At 52.4% G+C, this 15,770-nt stretch overlaps 1 protein-coding gene across 3 annotated transcripts in view; it reads left to right on the forward strand.

The window, feature by feature from the left end:
* PLPP4 (phospholipid phosphatase 4) overlaps nt 1-15,770 on the forward strand; it is a 104,318-nt gene that overhangs the window by 30,975 nt on the left and 57,573 nt on the right. For all 3 annotated transcript variants that reach the window (XM_016149115.2, XM_016149112.2, XM_016149114.2), the window contains exon 2: nt 8,101-8,209. In XM_016149115.2, coding sequence (XP_016004601.1) covers nt 8,101-8,209 — 109 coding nt within the window. The remainder of the gene's footprint in view (nt 1-8,100; nt 8,210-15,770) is intronic.

Genomic DNA, 15,770 nt, shown 5'->3' on the forward strand with positions numbered 1-15,770 from the left:
CGTTTAGGAATCGGTGCTCTCTGGCTGGTGCATTTCATTCAAATCATAGCTCAGAAGTCCCTTCACATTAAGTTCTGTCTACACTGTGTTTGCCATGAGTGTCGAAAGGCGTTCTCCTCTGCCCCAGACCTCTGCTCAGTGGTGTGTCTCGGGATCTCGCTGTGTCCTGGCGGGGGTGTGAGCATGTAGAGTATCCCATTGATGTAAGCAGGGGCCAACTTCCTAAAGACGCCTCTTTAGTCCAGAGTGACTGATTCACTGGGCATCACTAGACAGAGATTAATTGGAGACAGAGGTCTCGTTAGCAAAGGAATCATACTTGTGTCTCTCTTCCATTTCTTCAATGGTGTTTTTTTTGGAGTGGCTTTTGTTTGCCTGTGGTTCAGATACAGCCGAGTGGTCCCCACACCAAACAACATTTTCTGTTGGGGAATGATTCTGCCCCAGAGGGCACTCAGTCCTGGAGGGCTGCCGGCAGCGGGGGCCCAGTGGTGCCAGGCTGGGGTCTGGGTGCAGGAAGAAGCCCTGTCAGCCTTTGGGAGGCAGATCACACGGGTTTCCCTAAGTCCCAAACTCAGCGGCCCAGCTCTGCCCCTCGTCACCTGCCGCCACAGGCTCACTCACTCCCACCTGCCCCTCGCCGCCCCCGTTATGAGGCATCCAGTCTGGACGGCATCTGAGCCTGCGGGGGACGCCTCATCACCCAGGTTCTGGGGCACCTTCAGCTGAGGGTTTGCAGGTGTGTCCAGGTGTGCGGGTGAATGACCTGACTTCTTCCCATTCTTCTTTCTCCTTTCCTCTGTTTCTGATCCTCCCCCCCGGCCCCCCGGCCCTCCTTTATTCTTCCTGCTGTTTTAAATCCACTCTTCCTATTGTTGCCCTTTACTGAAATCCAGTCAGAGCTAATAACACTTTCCAAGAGTATCAGTTGCTCTGGCTGATAAGATACTTAATGTTGTCGTCTCCTTATGGCCCATGAGTAAGATCATTAAATAGAAACTTTTTGCTGTGGGAATTTTCCAACACCCTCCACCGGTTCCCAGCATTTTTGTTTGTTCTTCTCTCCTCCCTTTTTTTTGGTGGAATATTTTAAAGCAAAGTGGTAGAAATGGCATCGGTTCATCGCTTTGTAGGGGAGAAGGCCGAGGTGACGTGCGCAGCCCCGGGGGCCGCGAGGGGCCAGCACAGGCTGCCCCTCCAGAGGCCGGGCGCAGGCAGGTGGAAAGGGCGTGAGGCCTGGGGCGGGGAGAGGAGGGGGTGGGTCCTCGCCTTGCCTCTGCCGGCCGTTATGCTCGCCAGGCCACAGTCTTTCCATTTATCTCAAGGCTTATTTCAGAGCAGGAGGGGCCAGCCCGAGAGAGGCGTGTGGCTCCAGGATCTGTTCCTTGTCTGGTCCAGGGCTGGTCTCCTGTGTGCCGTTCTCCCCATCCAGGATGGGGCAGGTTGCTCTCAGTCGACTGCCGCAGGGACCTGCTTCTCCGAATGACAGCGAGGAGGCAGTTGGGGGGAGCGGCTTCTTGGGGCCTTCATTTCTCTCTCCACCTCCTTCTCTGCGCATTCTCTCCTTCTCTCCTTCACTGCAAACTTCAGACTTCTCTGCAAGGATCTGATCTCGGCTTTCACACTGGGTGAGCATCGAGATGTCGTATTTCTCAGGGGTAAGGCTATATTTCTCATTGTGGGAAATTTTATCTCATTAAAAGAGTTGCAGGGGCTTTTGCACCGGTGGGAGGGGTGTGTGCGTGTGTGTGCGTGTGCATGTGTGTGTGCGTGTGTGTGTGCGTGTGTGTGCATGCGTGTGCGTGCGTGTGTGCACATGTTCCTTGACCTTAGAAGTCCAGTGTGCATGGAACAGTGGACATTCTAGGGCGCACAGAGCTGTGAGGCCCTAAGCACGACACCCTACGTCTTATAGCCTCACTGCCCTCATCTCGAACGTGGGAATTACAGTCATTTCTACCCAACAGGCATCTTACGAAGAATAAAAGGAGTAATGTGGGAAAGCACAGGATAAAAGGGCTGGGCACAAGATGGCTTCAAAGGTGATAACTCACTATCATCATCATAATTGTCAGTCTTGTCTTCGGGGGTGGCCAGCCGTCTCAACTCAGGGCCAGGCCTGCCCAGAGGCAGGCTGCAGGTTTCCCGGCTCACAGAGATAATTCACCAACACGTTCCCTCAATGGCCTCCTCTCGCCCTGATGGAGAATCTGGTCCACCTCCCCGCTGCCAGAGGGAGCCTCACCTGCCTGTTTCGCTGACCACTTCCCTTCCGATGCTGGTAGTAAGCGCTCCCTCCGTGGCACGGGAGAAGCCCCCTAGAGAGGAGGATTCCATCGTGCAGTTAGGCAGCGAGCTTCCTTCCCTTTCACTCTCCTTGGAGAACTTTATCATGCGTCTTGTCATTCCCTCCCTCAGATCACGGGGTTCGAAAGCGACGTTCTGGGCCTCCGTTGGCGCCCAGAGCGGCCGGTGGTGGTTGGCATCGCTCTGTTTGGTCGGCCGCTCTTGACCTGCAGCCTCCCGGCTCCCAGCCGGGGCGTAACGAGGGTGGGGAAGGCTCCCGAGGCCCGGTCGTCATGTCATCAGTATTATACTCCATCTGCAGGAACAGCTGCCCGCTCTGCGCCCCAGGGACTGGCCCGCACCCCACGTGTCTTACTGCCCGTGCTGGCAGTGCCGTGACTGCCCCCGAAGGCGCGTGCTGTCCTGAGGGGTGGGGGAGACGCGAAGTCTCGGAGAGCTGAAGCGACTTTTCTCAAGCCACTCAGCTGCCATGTGCCAAAGCAGGGGTTTGAACCAAGTCTCGTGGGCTGATCGAATTCATATTTTAGTGCGATCTTGCGTTATTTATGGCTGGGGGAAAAGGAGGTAGAGATCTGAGTCTGCCATGTGACTGAAGTGTTAACTTTTCTTTAGAAGGGCGTGTTGTTCAGGTACGTGTGTTGAAGGTCATTGACAACTCTGTGGAGTCTTTTCGAAGATGGTGGGGGAGATTCCGGGGCTTTGGGGGGCTGGATGGACTTTTAGAAGAGGCGCGGGGGACCGTGGGATCACTGTTCCTTATTCGGCGACTTCCTCTTCCTGCTGTGTGATGTCAAGATGGGCCGTTCTGAATTCCCGCCTCCGGGTGGAGTCTGTTGCCACCGTCAGTGTGCGGACAGTGATTGGCACACGCTCTGAAGCGTCACCAGCGAGCCAGCATCCTCACACGTGGCTCTAGGACGGAGGCCGCCTCCTGGGCCCGGCCCCTGAGGCATCCCAGACCTGACATCCCCTCAGAGCAGGGTCGGGTGGTGATCTCTGTGGACGGCATTCTGATACCTGTGACTATAGGCCTTGAAATCTCGTTCCCCAGTCAGGTGGGACTTGGGGTCCTGTGCCTGTAATCTCCACAAAAGTGGGGGTCATGTGTGTTTTACTCATCAGGGTTCACAGGACACAGTCCCGGGCACATTGCAGCACCCAGTACATGTCGAGTGAGTAAACAGTAGGCTAAGATGAAGAAGTCCGTGGTCCCCTACTGTGCTCTTTGCTTTATAAGCAGATACGTAACCTAGGCTACTTCAGGTCATGCCGCATGCCTGGCTGTGTAAACAGGACTAGCCACAAGGGGACAGGCAGAGAGAGGGAGGAGGGAAGGAAAGGAAGAGAGAGAGAGAGAGAAAGAGGGAGGGAGGGAACGAGGGAGGGAGGGAGAAGGGGAGAGGGAGAGGGAGAGAAGAGAGAGAGGGGAGAGAGGGGGGAGAGAGGGGAGAAAGAGAGAGGGAGGGAGGGGAGGGGAGGGGAGGGGAGGGAGAGGTAGGTGTGGATGAGCACCTGGTCCGAGGAGCATTGAAACATCTATACGGTGCATGACCTGTGTATGGATTAAGGAGAGACTTGCTCAGCATAAAATTAGAATAATGCCTTTGAATTTTCATAGTGTATGTTTTCCTAGTTCTTCAAACTGTATCATCAGTAAACCAAGGAGAAAACAAGTAACACTGTCCCTGCTTTACCAGGAAGAAATTAAGACACGGTTAGATTAAGATAATTGTCTGATTCAATCGGCAAAGAAATTGAAGAAGCATGTCTCGGATCAGAATCCAACTGCACGGCACCTGATTTGGACCATTGTATTTTTCGTGAAAAGAAAATTACATGTTTACTTGAGTAGCAGCTCCGTGCTTTTTACATCAGAACATTTTGACCTGTGCAGTTTAGACATTTTATTTTTCGTGCTGAGTCCCTGGTAAGTGCAGTGATGTTGTTGACAATCGGTAACGGGCGGCAGTGCTTATAATGGAGAAAGAAGTCGGTTGTTTTGAGGCTAGACCAGCACCGGCTGCTGAATCCGATTTTACTGATAACAATGGAGAAGACACTGCTCTCGTACCCTGTGCAGTCTCATTACATAGCTTGTTTTCTTTGAGTTATTTCACTCAGTATAATCTTTAAGGCCCATCCGTGTTGTCACAAATGGGAATATTTGCTCTTCTTTAGGGCTGAGTAGTATTCCATTGTCTGTCTGTCTATCTCACGTCGTCTTTACCCATTCTCCCGTTGATTGACACTCAAGTCGTTTCCATGTCTTGGCTATTGTAAACAGTACTGCGGTGAACATCGGGGTAGTATATCTTTTCCGATTCGTATTTTCATTTTCTTTGGATAAATACCCAGGAGGGGAATTCCTGGACCCTCTGGTCGTTCTAAAGTTTCGAAGAACTTCTGTGCTATTTTCCCCAGTGGCCACACCAATGTGCGAAGCCACCCACGGCCCCCTGTCCCCACCTCCGCTCTGCGCTCGTCATTTCTTTTGGATAACGCCACTCTTAACAGGCGCGAGGCGACATCGCATCGTGGCTTTGATCTGCATTTCCTTTGCATGCACCCGTTGGCCATCGGTATCTCTTCCTTGGAAAAACGTCTGTTTAGATCCGCTGCCTACTTGTTAATCTTTCTGTTTTGTTGTTGTTGTTGTTGTTAAGTGTATAAGTTCTTTATGTATTTTCGGCATTAACCCTGATTAGAAATACATTATTTACAAACATCTTTTTTGTCCGTTTGGGAGGCTGCCTTTTCGTTTCGTTGGCGGTTTCCTTTGCCGTGCAGAAGCTTTTTAGTTCGGTATTTGTGTTTTTTTCTTTGTGTTTTTGTTTCCCTCACCATCGGAGTCGGGTCACCAAACATCGCTAAGACCGACGTCCAAAAACATCGCACATGTGTTACCTTCTGTGTACGTCGCAGTTTCGGGCCTGACATGCAGGCATTTGATCCATTTTGCGTTACCATTTGTGCGTTGTGTCAGGTGGCTGACCTGTTGGGGGGCCCCAGCTTCCTGCTTACCCCGAAGTCCTCCTTTTCTGTGTGGTTTTGGTCATCAAGCCCGATGAAGTCTTAGGAGTCTACACCACACTTAAGCATATTGTGCTATAAAACGGAAAACCGGGGCAGTCGTCTACATAATTGGGGTACCCAGAGCCCTGAGGCACGCCGGTCCCCCTTTTCCTCGCGAGTCTCTGCAGCGATGGGGAGAAGCCACTCACAGCGAGGCCAGGTTTGGCCCTCACCCCCAGGGAACAAAGAGCACTTTGGTAGACCTGTCACTCCATCTTCGGGCCTAAAGGTATCTTTACCTGCATTGTATTTATGGGAGATAAAAGCAAACTAAATGGTTTTACACACCCCGCAGTGGTCACCGAGTCCCTGCACTCCCCTCAGCCTTGTGAAAACTCAAGGACACCAGGCAGGCTGGCCTGGGATGGGCTGACGCTCGCGATTAAGTTATTGAGGCTGGCGGGGCTGTTTTCTTCTGCACCGACCGGCCCCGGGTCGCTCTGCTTTTGAGTCGTCATTTTCTTTCTCATCTTGTTTTCTGTCTCTTCCCCTGACGCTAGTGGTGGTGGAGGTGATTTTAGGGGCTTCACTGGGGGAGTTTGGATTATACGTAGGCGTGAGCCGCCTAACGCCACCGTCGTGAAGTGGGCGCGTGGCCCCGTCCCACGGCCCCCTCCCGCCTCCCGTCCTGCGTGGCCTTCCTTGGCAGGGCCTCTGTGAAGACGCAGCAGCGGCAAGGTGGAATTTAATGGCGCTCTTTCGTTTTCATTATATCTGTTTTGACACTTGCCAGCTGTTTACGGAGGAAATGCCGGTTTTATGATTCGGCAGTGACATGAAGTTTCTTCTAGAGTAAGATGACTTAAGTTTACAAAGTCTGGAGAAAACAGCGCAGGCGGGGACAGCATCGGGCAAAACGGGACAGCTCGGGTTCCGAATGTCCGAGACCGGGAGCCCCGGCTTTTTCCCGAAGCTCTGCGTCTCCCACGGCCGTGCTCACACACCTCCCCTGGGGAGCGTCAAACGTGAGGATTCCGAGTCGTGACGTCTGGGCCGATCCCACATTCTGCATCTTTCACCAGCCCCCTCCCGGGTGATGCTGGTGACTTGGCCTCTCGCAGCTTGAGGTTTGTACAGCAGGTCAGCGGCACAGGCATCGCCAGAAAGCTTGCCGGGGGTGCCAGCCCGGAGGCCCCGCCCCAGCCCCGCCGTGTCTGCAGGCACCAGACCACCGCGGGGCTGGGTCACGCTCATCTCACACCTCTGGGGAGTCCCCAGCGCACAGGCAGCCCTGGCGAACAGGAGGCCACAGCAGGGTGGAGGGCCGTGCGCAGGCCTGGCAACACCCTGTCCCGTCTCCAGAGCTTTCCATTTTCCCCTCCCCGCACCTGCCCCCCCCACCCCACCCATTTGCTCCTTGAGACCTGTGTCTTCTGTGTAGCTGCCCAGATTCTCAGTCAGATGCCGATGGCTTCAGCGTGGCTGGAGAAGGGACATCTATCCTTCCTGGTACCGAGGCTCCCGGAGGACATAATTTGCTTGATAGATGTATGTGTTCTGGCTGCAGCCGCTCAGGGCGGGGCGTGGAATCGTGTGACAGGCTGGGCGCGAGGAGAGCAGCACTCGGGGGACCAGTAGAGCGAGGACGGATGGTCCACAGTGCACCAGTTCTGGGGCCCCTGGCCGGGGACGTGGGGAAGAAACGGGAACTAAGGTTCTGGGGTCTCTGAGCGCGGGGTCTATGGGACTCTCGCAGGCATGACAGCCTGCGGGTGGCAGATTGCGTTTTAAAGGTGACCGCAGCCACCTCTCTCGTCCTACCCGTTTTTCCGTGATGGCACTTTGCCACGTCCCTGTGAAGAGGCGGAGTCGGTTTCGCCCTGTGGAATCTGAGTTGACCTTACCCAAGTGACGCCACAAGACTTCTGAGGCTAGGTCAGAAAAGACAGTTAGCTTCTGCCTGGTTCTGTTGGGACACTCACCAGGGGGAGAACTGGGCTGGAGCGCCGGGAGGGGGCCCGATGGCCGAGAGCTGACCAGGCACACCACGCGCCTCTGCCTGCCACACCTCTCATGTGCCTGGGCGTCGCGGGTTCTGAGGGTGTGGCAGGGGATGGGAGGGTGAAGCAATAAGGTGGGTGCTTAAGGCCGCCTGGCTTCTTGGCAGCAGCTCTAGAATGTTCCTCCTTCCCCTTTCCCTTCCTACTTTCCTCTCCTCTGCCTTTGTCTCTGGTCCTAATCTTCCACTATCTCTTGGAGGCTTTTCTTTCTCACTCTGCCCCTTCCTGGGGGTGAGGGGGGCAGCAGGGCACCCTCCGGGTGACGTGGATGGGAGGACTCCACCAGGTCTTCCCCCGGGAGGGGCCCAACTCTAGTTCAGTTTGTCCCCAGACGCTGTGCTCTAGCCTTGCCTTGCTCCAGCCTGAGCCACCATGCTACACTTCAGCTTCCAGGTCACCCTGCACCCCAAGTTCCCAGGGTCTTTGTTACCCTCACAGCAAGTCTCACATACCCAGAATTGGTCCTTACTGGCAGGTGGTGACAGAAGATTCTCCAAGGTCTCAGTAATTCTTGCGGTCCGTCTCCCGTTGGGCCCGGCTGAGGACCATCAGTGGGGACAGGCTGTTGTCATCCGCTCTTCTTCCCCAGGGGGGCTGGATGCTCCATGAGTGTGTGTGCGTGTGTGCGTGCGTGCGTGCGTGTGTGTGTGAGACTTTCTCAGGAACTAAGGCCAATGGCTGAGTGCTCAGCCCTCATGCATCTTTCTTTGTTTCGTTTCAGTTTTACAGAGTTTTTGGATCCGTTCCAGAGAGTCATCCAGCCGGAAGAGATCTGGCTCTATAAAAATCCTTTGGTGCAATCAGACAACATACCGACCCGCCTCATGTTTGTAAGTACCACGATTCCGTGGCTGATTTGACCACCCTTCCACGTGCGAACCAAACGCGTTTTCGAGTCTGCTTCTCTAACCCCTGCTGAAGACGGCGAGCAGCCTGGAAGAACGAGGTGGTGAGCAGCCCATCAGGTTAAAATTCGGTTCCCAACCGTGGTGGGTGTCGCTTGGTCCTGCGGGAGGTAGGCGTCGCCTGACACTTCAGAAAGAGAAGGAAGGGACTTGCTTACCTGAGCTCTGCTGAGTGGTTTCCCAATATTTATGGTAAAATAGGACTAGAAACCGGGGAACAGATTTTCCTGTTCTATACTCTTGGACGATCAGCCTTGATTTTGCCAGACTCAGGCACCGTAGACAGCTCTGTTAACCCCTTTTCTGGTTTTAGGTGGTCAGTCGTTGACCACCGATGAAGAGATGTGTGCGACTTAACCCCCGGATAGTGTCCTGTGTCTCTCGGCTTCTGGAATAAATAGGCAGGCACCCGTTTGGCTGCTGGATATACTGGGGTTATTGTTACTTCTTCACCCTGCCCCATGGCAATTGTTGTAGCCTCCAAGGCTGCACTTCCCCTGGGCCAGGCACTTTGTGAATGACTTAACAAAGATGATCTCTTTGGTTCCACTCAATATCCCAGTGAGGAAAGTGTCATTACTGTCCACATTTTGCAGATGCAGATCTGCTTTCCAGAGAGATAAGGGGACTTGCCCAAAGCCACACAGCTAGTGAGTGGCAGGGCCAGGAGTCACAGCCATGCAGCCAGCTCTGAGGCCAGTGCTCAGCCCTGCGGCTGCCCTGTAAGCTGGAGCAGGGTGTTCCGGACTCCTTGCTCATGTTAATGACTCCTGGGAAGCTGCCGTAGGCCTTTTCTACAGCACAGGAAATACAACCCGATTTCCCGAGCAATAAGGTAACTTCCGATGGGCAGCCTCGGAGCTGGAAGGAAGGTTATCCCTGTGGACAGCAGCTGTGGCTCCTGCCTCTGGAACGAAAGTGACTGTTCCAGAGCTTTTGTAGAGTGCACGAGAAATATTTTTGCTTTTTTTTGGGAAAAAAAATCCCTCTGATTTTATGGGGGAACTCTTGTTAATTAGTGACAATCGGCCTTTGTGTGCGCAAACCCCCGAATGCCCAGAACACAGCAGGGGCGTTAAAATATTATTTTAATTGCTTTTTAATAATCGCTTTCTGCTTGAGAATAAAGTTGACTTTTGTCAGTCTCTGGGGAACTGAAAAATTAGGGTGGTTATGAGTAGAACGTTATCTAACACTTAAATATTAAAAAGAGACTTTTTCCATTTTGGCTCTAACTCGGATCTTCTATAAATTCTAGAAATGAAGGGTGTGCGCGTGTGTGTGTGCGTGTGTGCACACACGTGTGTGCCCACACACGTGCTTCTTTTTATCACTTATCCCCATTTGTCAACTATTTCACATTTCATGTGCTGTAAAACATAATTTGGAGATAAACGTTCCTATGGGGTAATGTGAGAAATTTGCGGCCGTGTCCTAGATTTACATGAACAATGGGTTGTTCTGAAGTCTGCATACACATGCCAGATGTTCTGGGGGCAGGCGCACGTGGAGGAGGCACGCTTGCTCGTCGGGTGTGGTGGGGAGGCAGCGGAGGGGTCGTGCAGTGCCGGGGGGTCTCAGAGAGTGGAAGGGTATTCAGCCACAAATCCTGATGCACACCCGCTCACCTCCTGGTGCAATGCGTTCAGCCTTTTGTTTCCTTAATAGTCAGTCATTGGTGAATTTCATTCGTTTGGTCTCAAGGTTTGGTGGGATTCCGTGATAACATGAGGACAGCAGTAGATATGCTTTCAGCACCCGTAACACAAAGATGAAAAATACCTTGCCGCCACATAAATTAGATTTGTTTTCCCGGGTTTCATTAAGAATTTAATATAGGGTATCGTGCGTTTGCTTTGTTTGGATCCTTTAAGACCTTCAGGTGTTTCTAGAGGAGTGTAATAGGCCTTATATTTTTACTGTTTTTTGAAAAGAGCTTGGGTTCCTTAGAAAACTCAGATTTTATCGTTTGAATCCATAACGAATGATAAAACAATCCTGGGGTCTCTTATACTTTTGGTTGGAATATTTTAATCTAAAGGCAAACTTTCTCATTTTCTAAGCAAAAAAAAATTTTTTTTTTTAAAGGCAGCTGCTATTAACCCCAATGTTTCGTTTTGGGGAAATTAATGCCTCTGGAGTGCGTGTGTGTGTTTTAGAGGAGCCCTTCGGTCAAATGTCACAAAAATAGGATCAGAAAAATGCTTAGGGGACTAAGTTAAGTGCAGAGTACACAGTAATGACGTCACCAGAAAGTCCCTAAGTCGTGTTTTCTGTCTTGGGCACAGTCAGCTGAGGTGACCGTGCACATCCTCAGGGAAGCCAGGTGTGGTTGGATTCCCAGCTCTTGGTTTTCATGGTGATATTGGCTTCCTGTTGACCAGAGTGAGGGCTGAGGATGCTTTTCTCACTCACTGAGTCTGACCTGCTATGTCCTGGATGTTCCCAAGCCATCAGCTGCCTTTATGGAAGGCTGCTCCCTTATTCAAAAGAGGCCCGGTGCCTTCCTGAGCATATAGGGTTTATCAAAGCATCTTTGAAAACCTACCTTTTGGTGTAGGAGGACGCAGTCAGTATTGAGTGTTGCTTTCTGGTGCACACTTTGCTGTCTGGAGTAGCCGCATCTTAGAACTTGCAGGGAACACTTTTGGGAGCCTGCTGTGGGGAAGGAAAGCTACAGGGGACGGGAAGTCACATCAGACTTGGGGTTCGCCCTCAGGGACCCTGCAAAATAGAATCTGGAGAGGGTGGGAGGAGAGGCTAAGGCGAACTTTTTAAGGAGATTCGTTGTCACCATCATCATCATCCTCATGGTCGTAATGACAAAATCAGTCATCACTCTTGAGTGCAGGAACTGTGCTCATCACTTTACAACCAGCATCTCCGGTAATCCTCAGAGTTCCTCGAGGGCGGCACTTTTGTTATCGCAGAATTTCAGTGGGGAAAATGAAACTGTTGTGAGATTTAGCAACTTGTCCAAGGTTATACAACCGGAAGTAGCTGGACCGGCACCTGAGCACCTGCTGCCAGAGTGTAGAGCCTCCCAGAGCCCTTCAGCCACGATGCCTCCGTGGGGGCTGGGCCGACATGGGGAGGAGGGAAGTAGCCTGTCGCACTACAGAGGAGCAGGTGTGTAAAGGCACAGGAGAGAAAGGGTCACGCCGACCCAGTGACAGGGGCAGAGGAAGGCAGGAAGAGAAGCAGACCGTGGTCAGCTTCAGGTTAGATAATTATTCCGTAATTCAACAGTTACGAAGCACCTGCCTGGAGCCAAGCACAGTGCTGGGCAGTAGAGGTGCAAAGCCGAATAAGATGGTTTCTAGTTTAGTGGGGGTCGCAATTGTGAACGCAAGTCAGGTGTTTCAGCATCACAGGAAAGCCCTAGAAGAGCAAGTGGGACTCAAGTATGGAATTAAGAAGTGGTAGATTCCTCAGTTTTTTCCTTCGGTTATAAAAAAGTCCACCAAAGACCTGTCCTTTGCCCTTGTCTCTTTGCTCGGGCCATGATACGTCCAGAAGATGTGTTTTCGTAGACTACTACTGATGCTGTGTTGATCTGATTACAGGGTTTTCTATTCTGAAAGAGGATGCTTCTAAGGAAGACAAAAATAAAGTCAGTTTTGGTGCAGGAGGTGAAGGAAAGAGACAAAGCTGGCTTGCGATTGACAGTTTAATTTTTAGCCTCTTGAAAAGTCGGAGGCAGCTCTTCCTCTGTGAAGGGCTGTAATTGTTTACCCACAGCAGGGCCCATCTCAAGTGTCTGCCTGCCCTGAGCTGCCTGAGTACTTTGCAGCACACCTTTCCATCAGATTCTGGAAATTAAGGTCCTTGGGGCCCCCTCATTTGTCTGGTGTGACTAAACCCCAGGGACAAACTCTTCTCTGCCCCACATCCTAACGTAGGGGTGCTCTGCTCGACCCCGGGGTTCTTCAGACGTGCTGCTCTGTGCTTTGTGGACTCCCAGAAGCCTCCTGGCAGCACGGTGCTGTGCACCTGCTCGCGGGGGTGACCCACTTTCTGGGTTTAGCAATGGCCGGGGACTGACGACATTTCCTGTGCCGGTTTCGTTGTTGGATGCTCCAGGCGGGGCCCCTGTTGGAGACGTTGGTTATGTAGGGCATGGGCGGGGGCCTTGAGCAGATTAGGCTCTTCCTGTCCCCAGCCTCCTACCTGCACTCAAAGGCGCCCCCTACTCAGACCTAAGGGCACAGGTGGGCTGGTGCCTAGAACACTTTCTTCCCATATGCCTGGTCACAGGTACCCTTTTACCGATCTGGCGCATTCGTTAGCAGTTGCCCCGCGGATGTTGGGCTAAGGGGATCACTGTGCTTCAGGACTGCCACCCAGGCAGCCACGGCAGCCCCAGCTGGGGGCGTCCGGGTCCCACTAGCTGCGAGCCCTCTGCGTTCACTTACCTCTCCGGACTCTAGCCTTGTTCTCTGTAGAAGGAGGAAAATGTTTCCACTTGATACTGTTTACAGAGTGGTGAGAGGATTCAGTGAATGCGAGGGAAGCCCCTGCCACATCGTAGCTGCTTCATCCATGACTGCTGCCACTCACTATTCTGTGACCTGTCCGTGTCCCTGGCAGCGAGTCCCCTTACTTCCTCCTCCGCACTGGAGAAAAGCCGTTACCACACTCCTCGGTACAGCAAGAACTGCTGTCATGCTGGTTCAAAGCAGCTAGGAGCTTGATTTAGTTTTGGCAAAAAATCCCCGGTTTAGCAGTTATTAGCTTTGTGACCTCCGGCAGGTTGCTTGACCTCTCTGTGCCTTAGTTTCCTGTCCATTAAGTAAGGCGACTACTTCTTAGGGTCGCTGTGAGGACTGAAGGAGGTAATTTGCATGGAATGTTAGAGCAGACCACGGTTCTTCGTAAGTTCTGAGAACATGTTAGCCTTCGTCATCTGAGGTGCGCGTGTACCTGTAGCGGCCCGGTGCTCATGACTAGCGGGGAGAGCTCAAGCTGAGAGGAATCGGCATTTTCCCTGCATGCTGCAGGAGTGATCGGTTGGAATTCCTTGTTCTGGTCTCTCTCGGGTCCCATTCAGTCAGCACTAGGTGTCCACCGTCTTTCTACACTGGGCTCATCCCCACGATTTTCAAACTTTTATTCGGAAGCCGTGGAAGCGCCAAGCTAAGTGAAAGCAATGCCAGGGGACATTTTCCGGTGCATTTTGGTCCTTCATCCTCACCCCGGGGTGGAGATGGAACCACCGCCCGCCTCCACGTCCCCGCGTCCGTCATCATCATCGCCACGGCCCGGCCGCAGAGCAGGGCTTCTGAAGGGCGTGGTCAGAACCGCGGGAGTGGAGTACACGGGCATCTGAGTCAGCCCGGTTTGCGGAGTGCAAGCGGGGCGCTTATTCTCTCTTCGTGCCTCTTTTGGCCCCAGAAGGAAGGTGTTTTCCTAAGGTGTTGGCTTCCGGGGTTCATCTCTTAATTCCGACTCGAAGTTGAAAGGCATTTGTAACAAGCGGGGCAGGTGTGAATGTGAACATGGCTCTGTCCTGATCCGATGACGGCGCTGCTGATAGGATGTGACAGCTGCGTTTCCAGGAGGAAGAGGCAAGCCTGGAGCCCACATGCCGTTGGGACGAGCGGAGGGAGAGGCCGCCATGCAGTCACACGCAGACATTTCTTTGTGGCCACTTGGGTGGGTGCTGTGCCTCTGTCTGGTGGATGCATTCCCTCATCTGTGAAGCTCAACAGGTGGGGAGCCTAGTTCATCCTGTGTGCCTTACATTGACCCATGAAGCAGTTAAATTAAGTGTGGCCTGGTTGAGTGGGATCCAATTAGGTGCAGGAGAGCTGAAGCGGGGAGCAGTGCTGAGAGACCCCTGCCCCGGGCCATCGAGCTATGGGCCTGGAGCCACTGGGCAGCCCCGACGCCTTCTGCGGCTCCCACCCTGCGGCTTTGAGCAGTGAGTCTCCTGGGCGATGCCCTCATCTCCCGTTTAGATGGTCCTCTCCCTCTCAGCCTCTGGAGACTCTGTGGGAACATCTGGCCAACTGACACTTCCTCTGGGGTTTTATTTCTGTCTGCCCACAGAATGTCATCCCGGATTGTCTGGTAAGGTTTCCTTCAGTTCTCTGTTTCTCACATTTAAGATTTGACTGTCGGTGGAGTCACTGCGGGGCTCTCTGCTTTTGGTGAGCTGCTTTCTTCTGTTTGGGGCAGTCGCCCAGTTTCGGTGTCTAAAGTAAGAGGAAGCCGGGAACTGTGGGCTTCTCTGACTTCGACAGTAACCGTGAACTTCCGTAAGCAGGGGCTTTGGTCATCTCTTTAAATCCTGACTGCGTGAGGCAGAACTCTGACACAGGGCTTCTCAGTCACCAGCATCAGTATCCTTAGAGATGCTCGTGACAAACGCAGATTTTCAGATCTGTCTCATAAGTCTGTTCGAGGGAATCGGCATGGTCACAGTCCTGCGGTCATTCAGGTGTGAGAGCCATGGGCACTTGTGGAAACTTTCACGGGCTTACTGGAACTCTTAACTCATGAGTGAGTGTCGCCTTCCGGGTCACCCCTGGGCACGGTCTCTGCTTGCCTGCTTCAGTTCTGACTGTCATAGAGCTTCCCTGTGCCACATCCCTCTGCATACCCTCCGTGGGACATGACCTGCTTAGTTGATGTTTAAACAGCCAAGTCATTCAGGTCCATGACTGATAAGAAGTCTCATCACGCTCGTTGCTACCATTTGTGGTCAGAAGGAAACCCATGAGTGAGGAGACGGCTTCTCATGCCTCATGAACTGTCTCTGAAGACAGCTCCCAAAAAGGGGTCCCCAAGGTGTTCTGAGCTCTGGTGGTCTGGTTGTCAGTATGTAGAACACGTTCAGTTATTTTGAAGGACTGTGTTCATTTGAATGAATTTTGACCTTGGAAAGGTATTTTCTGGCCATGCTTTAGTCCTACTAAGAAGCCCTGCTCCAAAAGGTGACATTGTGTGAGAGCACAGGTGGAGGTTTCCGAAAGTGTGACCAGTATTGATTGGTAGCCAATCACAGCTCCACCCCTTCCACCACCGACTGTCAGGCCAACTGTGGATTTGTGAGATATTTCAGGCCCTTCTGATATTGTCATCCTAAGATGTTATAATCATAAGGAAGTAGCATAGATATCTTTTTCTTGGCTGTTGGAGTGTTGAAAACAACCTACTAATTAGAGATGCTGAATAAAGATCAGATGTGGGATTTAGAAAACCTGGTTTCCAAAGACTGGCCTTGGTACTCACCAGCTGTGTGTCCTTGGGCACATCCTTGAGTCCCCAAGCCTGACAAAGAGTCACGGAGCCATTGTGAGGATTTAAGAGACTCTACTACCCGATGGTACCTAAGCACAGGTCTTGCCTCCTAGCAGCTTCTGTGATGAATGTTGCTTGCATCTGAATCCTGCCAGCTTGGTTCATTAAGCGCTTAATGCATTTCTGTGCGCTTTGGGTCAGGGGAGGAAAGGGGATGGAGAACAGCAAGAAGAGACTTCAT

Source organism: Rousettus aegyptiacus, unplaced genomic scaffold, assembly GCF_014176215.1.
Source record: "Rousettus aegyptiacus isolate mRouAeg1 unplaced genomic scaffold, mRouAeg1.p scaffold_m13_p_6, whole genome shotgun sequence".
NCBI lineage: Eukaryota > Metazoa > Chordata > Mammalia > Chiroptera > Pteropodidae > Rousettus > Rousettus aegyptiacus.